The 13,338-nt window shown below is 34.3% G+C and overlaps 1 protein-coding gene across 1 annotated transcript in view; it reads left to right on the top strand.

Annotated features, from left to right (window-relative positions):
* Window positions 1-13,338, top strand: part of LOC142353757 (inactive tyrosine-protein kinase 7-like) — a 122,418-nt gene that overhangs the window by 103,660 nt on the left and 5,420 nt on the right. The window contains exons 10-13 of the mRNA XM_075406108.1: window positions 1,498-1,670; window positions 7,141-7,252; window positions 10,501-10,676; window positions 11,384-11,598. Coding sequence (XP_075262223.1) covers window positions 1,498-1,670; window positions 7,141-7,252; window positions 10,501-10,676; window positions 11,384-11,598 — 676 coding nt within the window. The remainder of the gene's footprint in view (window positions 1-1,497; window positions 1,671-7,140; window positions 7,253-10,500; window positions 10,677-11,383; window positions 11,599-13,338) is intronic.

The following is a 13,338-nucleotide window of genomic DNA, read 5'->3' as shown; positions in this document are numbered from 1 at the left end:
CAAAATTCAACGCAAAATTATGTAAGATAAGCGTTGAATGCGTTGAATTTATGTAAGATCTACGCTAAATTCAACGCTAAATATGTAAGATCTACGCTAAAATTCAACGCTAAATATGTAAGATCTACGCCAAAATTCAACGCAAAATTATGTAAGATTAGCGTTGAATGCGTTGAATTTATGTAAGATCTACGCTTAAGCGTAGATCTTACATAAATTCTACGCATTCAACGCCAATCTTACATAATTTTGCGTTTTTTAGCGTTGACACCTCGACCCGGGTTGATAAGAAACACACGAACACTTGCCAGGATTATGACACGTCAAAAATGGCTCCATATGTTATCAAGTTGCACCGAACGGAAACTTAAAAGCGGATTTTCCCTTACCAAACTCCAATATTGCTAATCAGTTCTAGTTCAGAGACTTGTTCATTTCACATATTCAGCTTGTCAGACTTTTACTCAGATTCCACTCTGATTAATTATCAGACATGACTAAAAATTTGTAGGGAATAGATTATTCGGGCTTTTGAAAACAGCGAATTTCAAGCGAGAAAACAAATCTAATTATAACTTACGAATTTTGCAATTGTCCGGTACTCATTTATACTTCAATTCGTCCTCGCACGATTACTAGATTCCTTGCAAAATTATGAACTACATTTTTTAAAAATAGTGCAGGTTTTTGAGGGAATAGTGGTTCTTCTGAATCGTAAAAAATGATGGAGCATACACGCTGACTACGTTATATGCAATATTGCACGTAAGTTTTTAATGGCCAAAAAGCAGACTTGTGAAAAGACCAATGATGGACCCATGAACAGACTATAACTCGAGTTTGTTTGCAAACATTGTGTCGAGCTTAAGTCCAGCCCAATTTTTGGGTCGAACCAAAGTCTTTTGTAAAATTTTGGGTCCAGCTAAAGTCGTTTGCGAAAAATTTGAGTGAGTCGAGCTAAAGTCCAGCTAAAATCTTTTCATATGGTCTTTTCATAGTACATTTGGGTCGAACATTGTCTTTTCGTAAGTCTGTACCTAGACCTGGGTAACCAGTGAAAACCCGGGCGATCAATGAGTAATAAACTGCTGCAAATAGATGGTTATGTTACCAGTGGTGCGGTGGCAGAATTATAAACCATGTTGTTCAGACAAAAGTACGATATGACCAGGCAATCCAGACAAAAAGGGGGGAATGACCTTTATTCCATTTTTTAACAATAAATAGAGCGAACTCTTGCAAAAAAAATTTTTTGTCAAAATGCGCTCATGTTTCAAATCTTCGGGATCGTGCGAACTATGACTTAAAATCAGCGCAGGTCAAAAATAGGGCAACCATCATCCTCGCCTGTGTATTTTTGAACGCACCGTACCCACTGTGCGCGTTCAAAAATGGTCTGCGTCATAAACGAGGACAAACTTAAACCTCAACCTGGGTATACTTGAGGTAAAGAAATAGTGGCAATGATTTCTTTTATATGTGTGTGGCTTGTCTCAGGTGGAGTCTGAAAGACACAGTGATCAATGAGACGGAGAGCGAGTCCTCTCTCTTTCTGAGACTGGACAGAATCAAGCGGACGCAACGTGGAAAGTATCGCTGTCAAGGGACCATCACTTACTACGACCAGTCCAACTTCACGGCAGTCAAAGAGGTCCAAATCGATGTCAAAAGTGAGTCACTACCACCACCGGAAAAGTATTTTATATGCTCCAAACATGCTGCATTATGTTACAAATGAAGTAATGGCTACGTGACTCTGCTTGAAGTCAGTGCGAGTTTCTGGCGTTTATCGAAAGTGACGAAGCAAATCGAGATATTAAGTCAGAATTTCGAAGCGATTTCAGCAGAGTCATATAACCTTGCTTAAAACACGAAACGCGCATGTTTTAAAATGACGAAAGTCAACGAAATTCAACTTCTGGCTAAGTAGCAACTTCTGGCATTTTGACTTCTGGCACTGCAGACTTTCGGCATTTTAAATTGTGCACGTGAGTGTTTAAGCAAACTTTCCGTTCTGGGAAATTGATTTTTTTTTGTACACCCGAGGTATCGGCTACCTAACTGCTTGAAGTCACTCAGAACCTCTGGCGTATTATCAAAAACCGAATACCGGTCCGGTATAACGGCCAGAAAATTCGGGATCTGGGTGAATTCTAACACCCCCCCCCCCCACCCATCCCACTTATTATTGTGAGCTTACCTTTCACGCCACGACGGTGCACGTGCTATTTTTATAGCTGCGAAGCTGTAAGCTGAGCGTAGCTATATTGCGGTGCTCTTGGTTTTTTTACGACTCGAAGAGGAGTATTGGTTTTCTCTCGGTTTTTTTACGACTCGAAGAGGAGTATTGGTTTTCTCTCGGTTTTTTTTACAGGAAGTAGATTTGTTCACGCGGCATTTTGACCTAAAGCGAAAGTGAGAAAAGCTGTCTTGGTGAACAGATTTACGCTAAGCGAGAGAAGTTTTTTGATCATGCGCTGCGTTTAATGAATGACTTTTTGACTTTGAAAAGTAGTTTTTGACTGAATTGCACATATACATAACCGGTTTTAGCCGCTTTTTCGTCTAAGTGGCCCAATTTTTTTGCTTTTAAATTGGTTCCTTGTAGAAATAATTTTTTTTCGATACTATATTGAAATTTCAACCTCGGACGTTGATATCACAGTGTTTTTCTGAGCCTGAAAATACGTTTCAATTTGAAAATTGGTACATAATTCTTGATTTTTTAGTTAGTTTTTGGCTTTTTTTCTTTTAATTTCTTCTTTTTTGGATCTTTTAACCGTCTTTTTGTCAAAAGTCAGTTAATATGGCAAATTCTCTTTGATGATTCTTATACTCAACAGCTCTTTTTACCTCGATGTAATTTTGTTCCATAAAATTTTACATATGCTAATCCGATTTTGGTAGTTTTTTTCTGATTTTCGTCAGTTTTTCATTTGTATATTGGTTGTACCTGCTAGAAATAGTTTTTTTGTGCAACAAGAGGGTCCTTAATTTCGTTTCAATAAAAATTCAATCATTTTTTGGCGTTAAGTTTTGAGAAAACAATTAAAACTTTTTCCTAAAATGCAGTCTTAACTTAAAAGTTCTTTGACCATTTTTTTGCAGAAAGTTTCAATGTTTCTTATTTATGAATTCTGCTTTTTCCTTTTTTGGTCTCTTCAGGAGGATAGATTTTTGTATCGGATGACTAGTTATCTTTTCTCTGTCTTGAATGCTGAACGATGAAACGTATTCGTTTTTCTTGAATTTTTTAAATTGATTTTTAACTTCCAAAAATCAAGAGAGTCTTTTTGTTACGGTGTTCCTTACATTGTGCCTATATTCTTCACCTTCTAGTTAGTATCATTCTAGTTTTGTACTTGCACCTAAGTTTGTTTTCGGTATATTGATTTTTTTCTGTTGTAAAAAATGAACGATTTCAGATTTTTCTTAGATTTTCGTCATTTTTTTTGGTGTCATTTTGATTTCATTCAACAAAAAGCTTTTTCCAAAATTTCCACTTATGACAATTTACTGCAGCTTTCTTTCGGCCTTGGTTTTAATTTCAATGATTTTTTGCCTTTGAATATTCTTCTGCTGGTAATGTTTTCTATGATGATTTTTATTTTTGATTTAGTATGAAATCATGTTGTCTAGCTTATTAACAAAAAGGAACAGTATGTGTGTGTTGTTTTTTGTCTTAATCGCAGTGATTAAAAGTGTAATTATAGGTGTTTTCTGATTCTGAAATTTGAGCCTTCTTTTTTGAAAAGATTTAACCTAGTTTCTAAGATTTATCTGCCGGTTGCTTTCGCGATCTTTTTCAGATTAGAATCATGAATTGTTTGAGGGCTATTGATAACCTTGCCAGCTTTTTCAGACTATCAGGTTTTTGACCGCCTTTATTATTTTGGATTTTTAACGTTACCAAATGTTTTCAATAATACAAAGTTTTGCTGCATTTTGTTTCTCTTGTTGACAGTGGTTTAAGTTTCACCAATTTTTAGAGCAGACATGGAGAGGTAGTGAGTTAAAGGTTTAATATAAAAAATAGTGGCTTCCGCTGCAATTACGGTTTTGCTAGCGAAGTTTTGACGCTTCGAGTTGCTTCCGGAATTCTTCCGGCTATGTTTTTTTTTACAGGAAGTAGATTTTTTCACGCGGCATTTTGAGCTTAAAGCGAAAGTGAGAACAGCTCTCTTGATGAACAGATTTTCGCTAAGCGTGAGAATTTTTTTGATTATGCGCTGCGTTTAGTGAATGACTTCTTGACTTTAAAAAGTAGTTTTTGACTGAATTGCACATATAGATGATCGTTTTAGCTGTTTTTTCGTATAAGTGGCCCATTTTTTTGCTTTTAATTTGGATTCTTGTAGAAATGAATTTTATTCGATATTATATTGAAATGTAAACCTCGGAAATTGATAACACAGTTTTTTTGCAGAGCCCAATAATGCGTTTCAAATTGAAAATTGGTACATAAATCTAAATTTTTTAGTTAATTTCTGGCTTTTTTATATTAATTTCTTCATTTTAGGATTTTTTAACAGTCTTTTTGTCAAAAATCAGTTAATATGGCACATTCTCTTTGATAATCTCTATACTCAACGCCTCTTTCTACCTCGATGTAATTTTGTTTCATAAAATTGTACATATGCTAATCCGATTTTGGTAGTTTTTTTCCGATTTTCTTCAGTTTTTCATTTGTATTTTGGTTGTAACTGCTCGAAATAGTTTTTTTTTGTGCAACATCAGGGACTTTAATTTCTTTTCAAAAAAAATTCAATCGTTTTTTGGCGATAAGTTTTGAAAAAAACAGTTAAAATTTTTTCATAAATGCAGTCTTAACTTGAAAGTTCTTTGACCATTTTTTTGCAAAATGTTTCAATGTTTCGTATTTATGAACTCTACTTTTTACTATTTTTTGTTCCCTTCAGGAGGATAGATCTTTGTTTCGGATGACTAATTATCTTTTCTATGTCTTGAATGCTGAACAATAAAATGTATTCGTATTTCTTGAATTTTTCAAAATTCAAGAACTTTCAAAAATCAAGAATGTCTTTTTATCACGGTGTTCTGTAAATTGTGCCCATATTTACATTCTAATTAGTATTATTCTAGTTTTGTCCTGGCACCTACCTTTTTTCGGTATATTGATTTTTTCAGTTGTAAAAAATGAATGATTTCAGCTTTTTTTTACATTTTCGTTATTTCTTTGGTTTGCAATTGATTTCATTCTACATAAGGCAGTACTGAGAGTTTGATAGCAACCTTTTTTCCAAAATTTCCACTTATGACTAATTACTACAGCTTTCTTCCGGCCTCGTTATTAATTAAAACAATTTTTTGCCTTTGAATATTCTGCTGCTTATGTCTTTCCTATGATCAATTTTATTTTTGATTTAGTATGAAATCATGTTGTCTAGTTTATGTACAAGAAACCAGGTGTGTGTTGTTTTCTGTCTGAATCACTGTGTTTAGAAGTGTAATTATAGGTGTTTTCTGATTCTTAAATTTGAGCTTTCCATTTTGAAAAGATTTAATTTATTTTCTAAGATTATTATCTGCCGTTTGCTTTCGCGATCTTCTTCAGATTAGAATCATGAATTACTTGAGGGCTATTGATAACCTTGTCAGCTTGTCTTTTTGAGACTATCAGGTTTATGACCACCTTAATTATTTTGGATTTTATAACGTTACCAAACAATTTCGATAATATAAAATTTTGCTGCATTTTGTTTCTCTTGTTGACAGTGGTTTAAGTTTCACCAATTTTTAGAGCAGACCTGGAGAGGTAGTGAGTTAATGGTTTGATACAAAAGGTAGTGGCTTCCGTTGTAATTACGGTTTTGTTAGTGAAGTTCTGACGCTTCGAGTCGCTTCAGGAATTCTTCCGGCTATGTTTTTTGTTTCGTCGTCTGACGCTCTTTTTTCGTTTTACATTTGTTCACAGAGCAAAGCTGAAAAAGTCAAATTTTCTGAATGACTTCTTTATCTCACTAACGGAATTTTTGCGCGTGACGTCATTTCTCACTCGCTTTAGCAATAGTTTTTTGCGTGATTAGATTTTGATCATACGTGACTTACCTCACTCAATAAAATGACTTTTGCAATTTAAAACTTAAGTTTAGTTTAAATTTGTTTAAGGTCAAAGAAACTCATTTGTGTAGTAAAGGTCCGTAATAAGAGGCTTATGTGGAATGAATTTCAACAAGCTTAATTAATTTATCGCTGAATGTTTTTTACCTAGTTTTTTGAGTAGCGTCGATTTTTTTTTCAATTTAGATCTGTATCTGTTTCTATCTCTATTATATGGCACGCAAGTCTTTTCTTTCGCAGCTATTCCGGCAATCTGCCGGCTCTGTTTTACATAGTAATGTGCTATGCTGCTATATGCAACAATACATAATTTCTAAGTGTGGGCATTAAAAACACCGACGGGGGGCAGAACAGATTTGAATTTTGAAGTAACTTTTTCTTACCCTCTCTTAAAACACGCAACTTGTAAGATTTAAACACTTTAATTTCTGGTGGTACGAATACAGTAACTTCTGTTATTATAACTTCTGGTACTTCAGACTCTCGCTAGTTGTCAATTTCTCCCAAGCTTGTTCCACCCCCCCCCCCCCCCCGTACTGGTTGCGTATTAATTGCGCCCCCCCCCCACCCACACACACGTGCCATATTTTTAGATAATGATAGCATAGCGTATGGGGGTGCATAGCGTACTGGGAGGGGGGGGGGGGTGCACAAACGGAAAAGATCCATTTTTTGCAAATTATATGTCTCAAAAAGAGAAAAATTATTTGTTCTAATCTCTGTCCCCGCCCCCGGCTTAGTGGGCATATAAATTTTGCGTCCCCAGGTACACTTGTTATTTTAGATCTTTTCTGTTTGTGCCCCCACCAGCTTAGTGGCTGCATATTATTTGCACCCCCAGACGCACGTGCCATATTTATGCATAAAGATTTACTATGTAAAGGCGCCTGCTCTGAAATTGGGGGGGGGGGGGGGGAGTGGGGTGGGGTGCATAACGTACTTGAGGAAAAGTGCATGGGGGCGCACACGGAAAAGAGCCAACAGGCTAGAAAAATTGATGGCAACAAATTGAAAATTGGAGCGCATCCTTTTCAAGAATTTTTTTGCATCCTGTTTCAGGCACTCCCCGCATCCTCGCAGTAACTCCTGACACCCCCCACTTCATGAATGAATTCTCGGATGTGTCTCTGGTGTGTACATACACAGACGGAGTACCACCAGCCCACGCGGAGTAAGTGCATTTAGAATTCGTTCAAATCATACGATTGTTTGTCGAAACAAAGACGGATCTATTCTGCCCCCCCCCCCCCCCCCCAGCTTTTATGACCCCCAGGCGCACGTGCTATTTTCTTACATAGTAACGTGCTAAATAACAACATATAATTTGTAACTGGGGGTCATAAAAAACACTAGTGGGCCGAACCTGAATAGATCCACAAAGACACGCGAACAAGACGAACCGTTCAAGTCTTTGCCTGACACAGAAAGGTGCAACTACTTCATTATCCTCGATCATATTTCGGAACTGAAAAAAAATGTTTTATGGCAGTAAAAATTCGTCTTAAAAAGAACACCCATTCGTTAAATCACATTGCGCCTCAGTGGTTCGAGATTTCTTGCCTAATCTCACAAAATCGGGAGTTTTTATAGAATTCAATAAAAACATGATTTTTCTGTCTGAAGGAAATTTTAAGCAAATCAAATTTTAAAAAATATTCTGCAAATTTTAGAAATTCCAGAGCTTTAGTGGCTTTTTTGTGTTTGGATCTGAACTATCTTTAGAAATGGAGTTTGTGCTTTTTAATTTGCTGGTGGTTCATAGTTGTTTCTAATTATTCCCTTTGAAATTGGATGTCCCTAAACTCACAAAATCCTGAAACTCAAAACAAAGACCAGATTTTTAAGTTTTGATATACCAACTAGCCGCCAAAAATTAAAGTTTTTCATTTGATTCTGTAAAATGTATTTCGGGATTGTCAAAAAGAAATTCTGTTAGCGAAACCTTAGCGCAACAAAACATAGTTTTTTCTAAAAACTTATGTCATTGCGCAAACTAAAAAAATCGAAATGCGAATGTTTAGACAGCCATTATGACTCTCGGAGTAGAAAAATTATCTTTTAACAGAATGGGTATGAAATAGAAAATAGAAAAAGCCCATCCAATCAATATATAATTGCTCAACTTGGGAGCTTCTTTTTTTTGTATGAAAGTAAACTATTAGGTGGAGTTTACCCTCAAAATGTATGAAAATTCAAGTTATGCCGGCATTGATATTTTTTGTCCGTTCCATCAAATAGTTTAAAGACAATAGGATTCAAACAAAAGTGGTGTACGATGTATGTTGTATTTTTGTATAACAATAAGTGATGTATAACTAAATAATAATTTAATTTAACTTTGATTTAATATAATTTAGGAAGTTCGTCTATCTCCATAAAAATTTTCGTTCCCAGGAAATGGAAAAATTGTTGAAATTGAGGAAAAACAGCAACCGAGTCATATATACCAAACTGAGTCAACCAAACTAAAAAAATATTTTGGAGAAACTCTCGTTGACAATTACAATCGATGACTCAGTAATGCTTTTGTGAGCTCTAAAAATAAAGTAATGCTGAAAAAATTAAAATCAGAGAATGCCAAAAATAATTCCGAATGCTTGCTAAGTTTTTCCAAAAGAGTAGTATTTTTCGGTTTCAAGTATCAATCAAGTAAAAGATTGAAATCAAATATACAAAAGCCTTCAAAGAAAAGGTAAATAATTTTTGAACTAGCTGTTATGTTATCCATTTCATCAATGTTAATACCTGAGAAATTCGGAATATCTTAAGTTCTGAAAAACAATTTTTTGTTGCAAGTTAGTCTAGAATGTATGAAAAAATCAATCTTTTGTTCTTATTACAACCTTCTGAGAACCTTCACCTTTCACATTTTCTTTGAATCTGCTATAAAAGAAAAAATCGATAGTTGAACTGGTGATATTTTCATTCTTTCTATGAAGATCAAAGACATCCCATTTCAAAGGGAATAGTTAGAAACAACTATGAACCACCAGCAAATTAAAAAGCACAAACTCCATTTCTAAAGATAGGTCAGATCCAAACACAAAAAAGCAACTAAAGCTCTGGAATTTCTAAAATTTGCAGAATATTTTTTAAAATTTGATTTGCTTAAAATTTCCTTCAGATAGAAAAATCATGTTTTTATTGAATTCTATAAAAACTCCCGATTTTGGTTATCATTGAGTCAATGCTGGAGATAATGAGCGAAATGTTTTCAGAGTAAGGGCACAATAAAAATCAAATGTTCTGTTAAGCAATGCAAAGTTTTTTTTATCGTTTAAAGTTTTTTTAACGTCATCTAGCAATTGCGATCAGCTAACGCAAACAATATAGTTAAAAAACTTGGCCAAAAGTTTTCATCAACAAACTGATAAATCTGGTCAAGTCATTTGCCAGAAGCATTTTCTTCCAGGACTTCTATCACGCCTGAATTTCACTCTCCTTAAATTACTTTAAATAAAATTTGCACAAGTGTAAAAGTTATTTTAACATAAATAGGTCTTGTATGCTCACAGTCACACAGAAGACCAATTATCTGCTACAAAACTACAAAAAAATGATAATTAACCTCAAGTGCATAAATGCCATATGCCATCATCACTGTTAGCGAAAAAAATCAACAACTTCGCTTAACTTTTTCAGTTTTTTCATTGAACAAATGTAAAACGAAAAAATAAACTTTCGATGGAGAAGCAAAACAACATAGCAAGACAATTTGAGACTAACAACAAAAATGAAAATTATTTACGGCATTAGAAGAACAGACGTCGATAGTAAGCAACTCATACAAAAACATACAGGAGATGAAACAAAGGGTGACAAAAGTTTTATAATTCTTGTTTCTTATGTTTATTTACAAAATTTTTTTTACCAACGTCAATAACTTCACTGGCAAAATGGTACAACAAAACTGCGGGAGTTTAGACAGCATAGACTTTTGCTGTAGAAAACCAATGAGAGGCAAATTAAAAGCACAACTGTGCAGAAGTTGGCAAAAATCAATTTCAATTACAATGTCTACAAAAAGTACAATCAAAGTCATTAGAATATCTGGCCAAAATTTGAAATTGACAACACCAAGTCATTCATTCAATGTATCCATCATTAAAATTGTAACTTAAAAAAACGAATGGTGTCAACTTTAATGAAGCAATTAGCTACCAACTAAAGCTACTAAAAGTTTCAATTCTGTCTAAACACAAAGTCTATGAGACTGGTCACCAGGTAGACTAAGCAAGAAGACAAAAAAAAATCTCAAAATTAATGCTTTTTTAAACCATTAGCCACAAACTGGCAACTTTAACTGCAAGCTAAACAAAACTTAAATTGGAAATTTTCGGGTTTTCAATTTTTGCTTTTTTTGCCAGTCTTCTCTAATTTTGCAATTTTAAGGTAAGAAAAATTATTTTGTGTTTGTAGATGGGTGTACAACAACATGTCTATGCGTGCGACGTCGATGAAACTTCCTGGTGAGATCACATCCCTCACTTTGAACAAGACCCGAGTGAGCAGACATGAGTCGGGCAAGTACACCTGTGTCGTCACCAATGAAGCTGGCAGTCGCAGCGAAGCTATCATCTCCATCACTGTCAAGTGTAAGTTCCCGGGTCAACGATCATACAACTTTCTTTCATTTCGTACTAAAAAGAACATTGTTAATTTCCTCAGATACACATAAAAATAAAATGCAAATGGTAAAAGAGGCAATGGAAAGTTAAGAATATATAACATTATGTAAACTTATAAAATCATTAATTTACTTAACTAAAAATGAGCATAAAATTACTTAACCTTAAATTACTTAACTAAAAATAGTTAATTACTTAACTACTAGGTCATATATGATTTCTTTGGTTTCATACAAGGATCGTACTAAGAAATCAAGTATGGACAGTATGAAATCATATATGATCCTTGTATGAAATCAAAGAAACTTCAACCCGGGATCTGACGCAACTCTGTTGCCTCGTCCAACCCTAATTCGTTCTCGTCTCTAACTTTTTAACCTTATGCTTTTAAAAATTTCCTAAAAAATCTTTTAAGAACTTATTTTGCGCTCATAATTGACTAGAAATTGAAGCACTATTCCGTGTCTTGTTCACTTCTTAAATATTATTTTTTAATTTTTGTTCACAAATTAAGTTCTGTTCAACCTAACATCATTTCAACCTACATATCAACGTTAATCTCCGCATCTTTTTAGACTTTTAAAAAAATTCTCGATTTTTTTTAGAAAAAATAAACAGTTTTATCAGCTCCTTAGATCTGCGATGACTGAGAATGATTTTAGAATGATTTTTAGTCCAACCCGAGCCCAATTTCTCAGTTCACCCCATTGCAATAGCGATTGACGGGGAGAACAGGACATTTGTGTGTGAAGACATTGCCATCTCGTACCCTGTGCCCACTATATCTCTCCTCTACGCTGGAACGGAAGAAAATGGAAGGAGGAAAAATACTGACAGAATTCTGCCCAAAAATTCCGCCGACAATCAACTTGTAACTCTCAAGTTCGTGGTACTTTTATTTGGTCATAGAACGCGTGCTGGGAAATAATAATCTGTTAATTAACCAGGTTATAAAACTGTTTTACTGTAGTGATTGATGTTAAAAATGTTGAGACAAAGATTGATTGAAAAAAGTAAAATTTGTTGTAGTGTTGCTGTTACGGTGGAGTTCGTTTAGAATTACTTTTGGGTAAAACAGGTTTTTGGAAAATGTTCCTAATGTAAACCGCACGTGAATAAATGATGTCAGAGCTTTTTGCAACGGACGAGCATCAAGTTAGTTCTAATACAACTGTAAGGATGAATGAGCTCAAAAAATATTAATCACACTAGCAATTCTCAATGATAAAATATTTTTAATGAAAAAAATGCTATTGTTCTGCTAGTCAACTAGGTTTTCAAAATTGGTTTGTCTCTACTCATGAGAAAAAAAAAATCTGTTAAAATATGATAGAAATCTGATTAAATTTCGTCGCGACCTGGAAAACACTATTAACATGAAGAGTTAGGAAATTTGTATGATATAATGTATTATATAAACTGTACAATTTAGCCTTGAATTGTCAACTCTTAGCAAAAATACATATTGAATATTATTCGTCAATTAACCTGCAAAAAACTAAGAATTGGCAGAATCATGCAATAAAAATTAAAAAAAAAACAGACAAAATTAGCCAAAACTTGATTAAAATTACTCCATTTTCTTCAGGGAACACAAATTACAATCGATATTCATCAAAAAAAGAGACCACTAAATATAGTACCAAAAACCAAGCTAAAACAAAAAAAGACGGCAATTGCTATAAAATATTAAAGAAGACCTTAAAGGTGCTAAAAAGAGTTCCAATGGATAAAATTGTAAAACTCGCTCAAAATGTCATTTTTACTCGCATCAGATAGAAAATATATCTCATAATACAGTGTTACTAGCCAAAAAAGATTGGACAAAAACTTTTGCCTGAAAAAGTTAGAGATAAAACTAAAAATTGTTTTTGAAAAAGCCTCAGATGATCAAAAGATATTACTCCCTCAGCGAAAATTTTCTTCACACTCTCATGCTCTCTCTTAGCATATTAACAAAAATCACTCTATCTCTCACGCTTTGGTTTTGGCCTCAACTTCTGTTCAGCAGATTCACCTGATCATTTTTTTATTTGCGACATTTGACTTTGCATCATGTGAAAGAGAAGTCACCGATTACGAAATACAGATCACTATAACTCCTCTTTGAGGCGTACAAAAAGGAGATGATGATATTGAAAATTGTACTGTTATCTAAAGCGAGACATATCCTGCGAACCTGGGCGTGACAAGATTATTAATTTCTTGAAAAAATGTAATATAAAGTCAGAGTTTGGCCATTTGTTAATTGAAATTAAAAAATTTATCGTCAAATATTTTTCATCAAAAATGTTTCATCCAAAATTTCGTGAGAAACTAATTGCTGGTGATTTTTTCCGTGCATTCCTAAATTTAATAGTTTTCTAAAAGCGAAAACCTCTTCGAATCTAGGAAAGAAGACAATAAGATTCAACGGAAGCCATTGATCACATTTACGAGCCTGAAAACGAATGAAAGAGCATCGGTGACGCTCTCAGAGATTTAAAACTCACATAGGTTCTCCGTATGCAATTGCTATTTCCGTATTTTGTTACAATTGCAAACCAATCAAATCACACATACACACACACACACACACACACACACACACACACGCGCACACGCAAGCACACGCGCATACACACACATA

This window comes from Convolutriloba macropyga, chromosome 1, assembly GCF_964194025.1.
Source record: "Convolutriloba macropyga chromosome 1, txConMacr16.3, whole genome shotgun sequence".
In the NCBI taxonomy this organism is placed as follows: domain Eukaryota; kingdom Metazoa; phylum Xenacoelomorpha; order Acoela; family Convolutidae; genus Convolutriloba; species Convolutriloba macropyga.
Note: the sequence above shows the minus strand (reverse complement) of the source record. Positions and strands in the feature narration are given on the sequence as shown.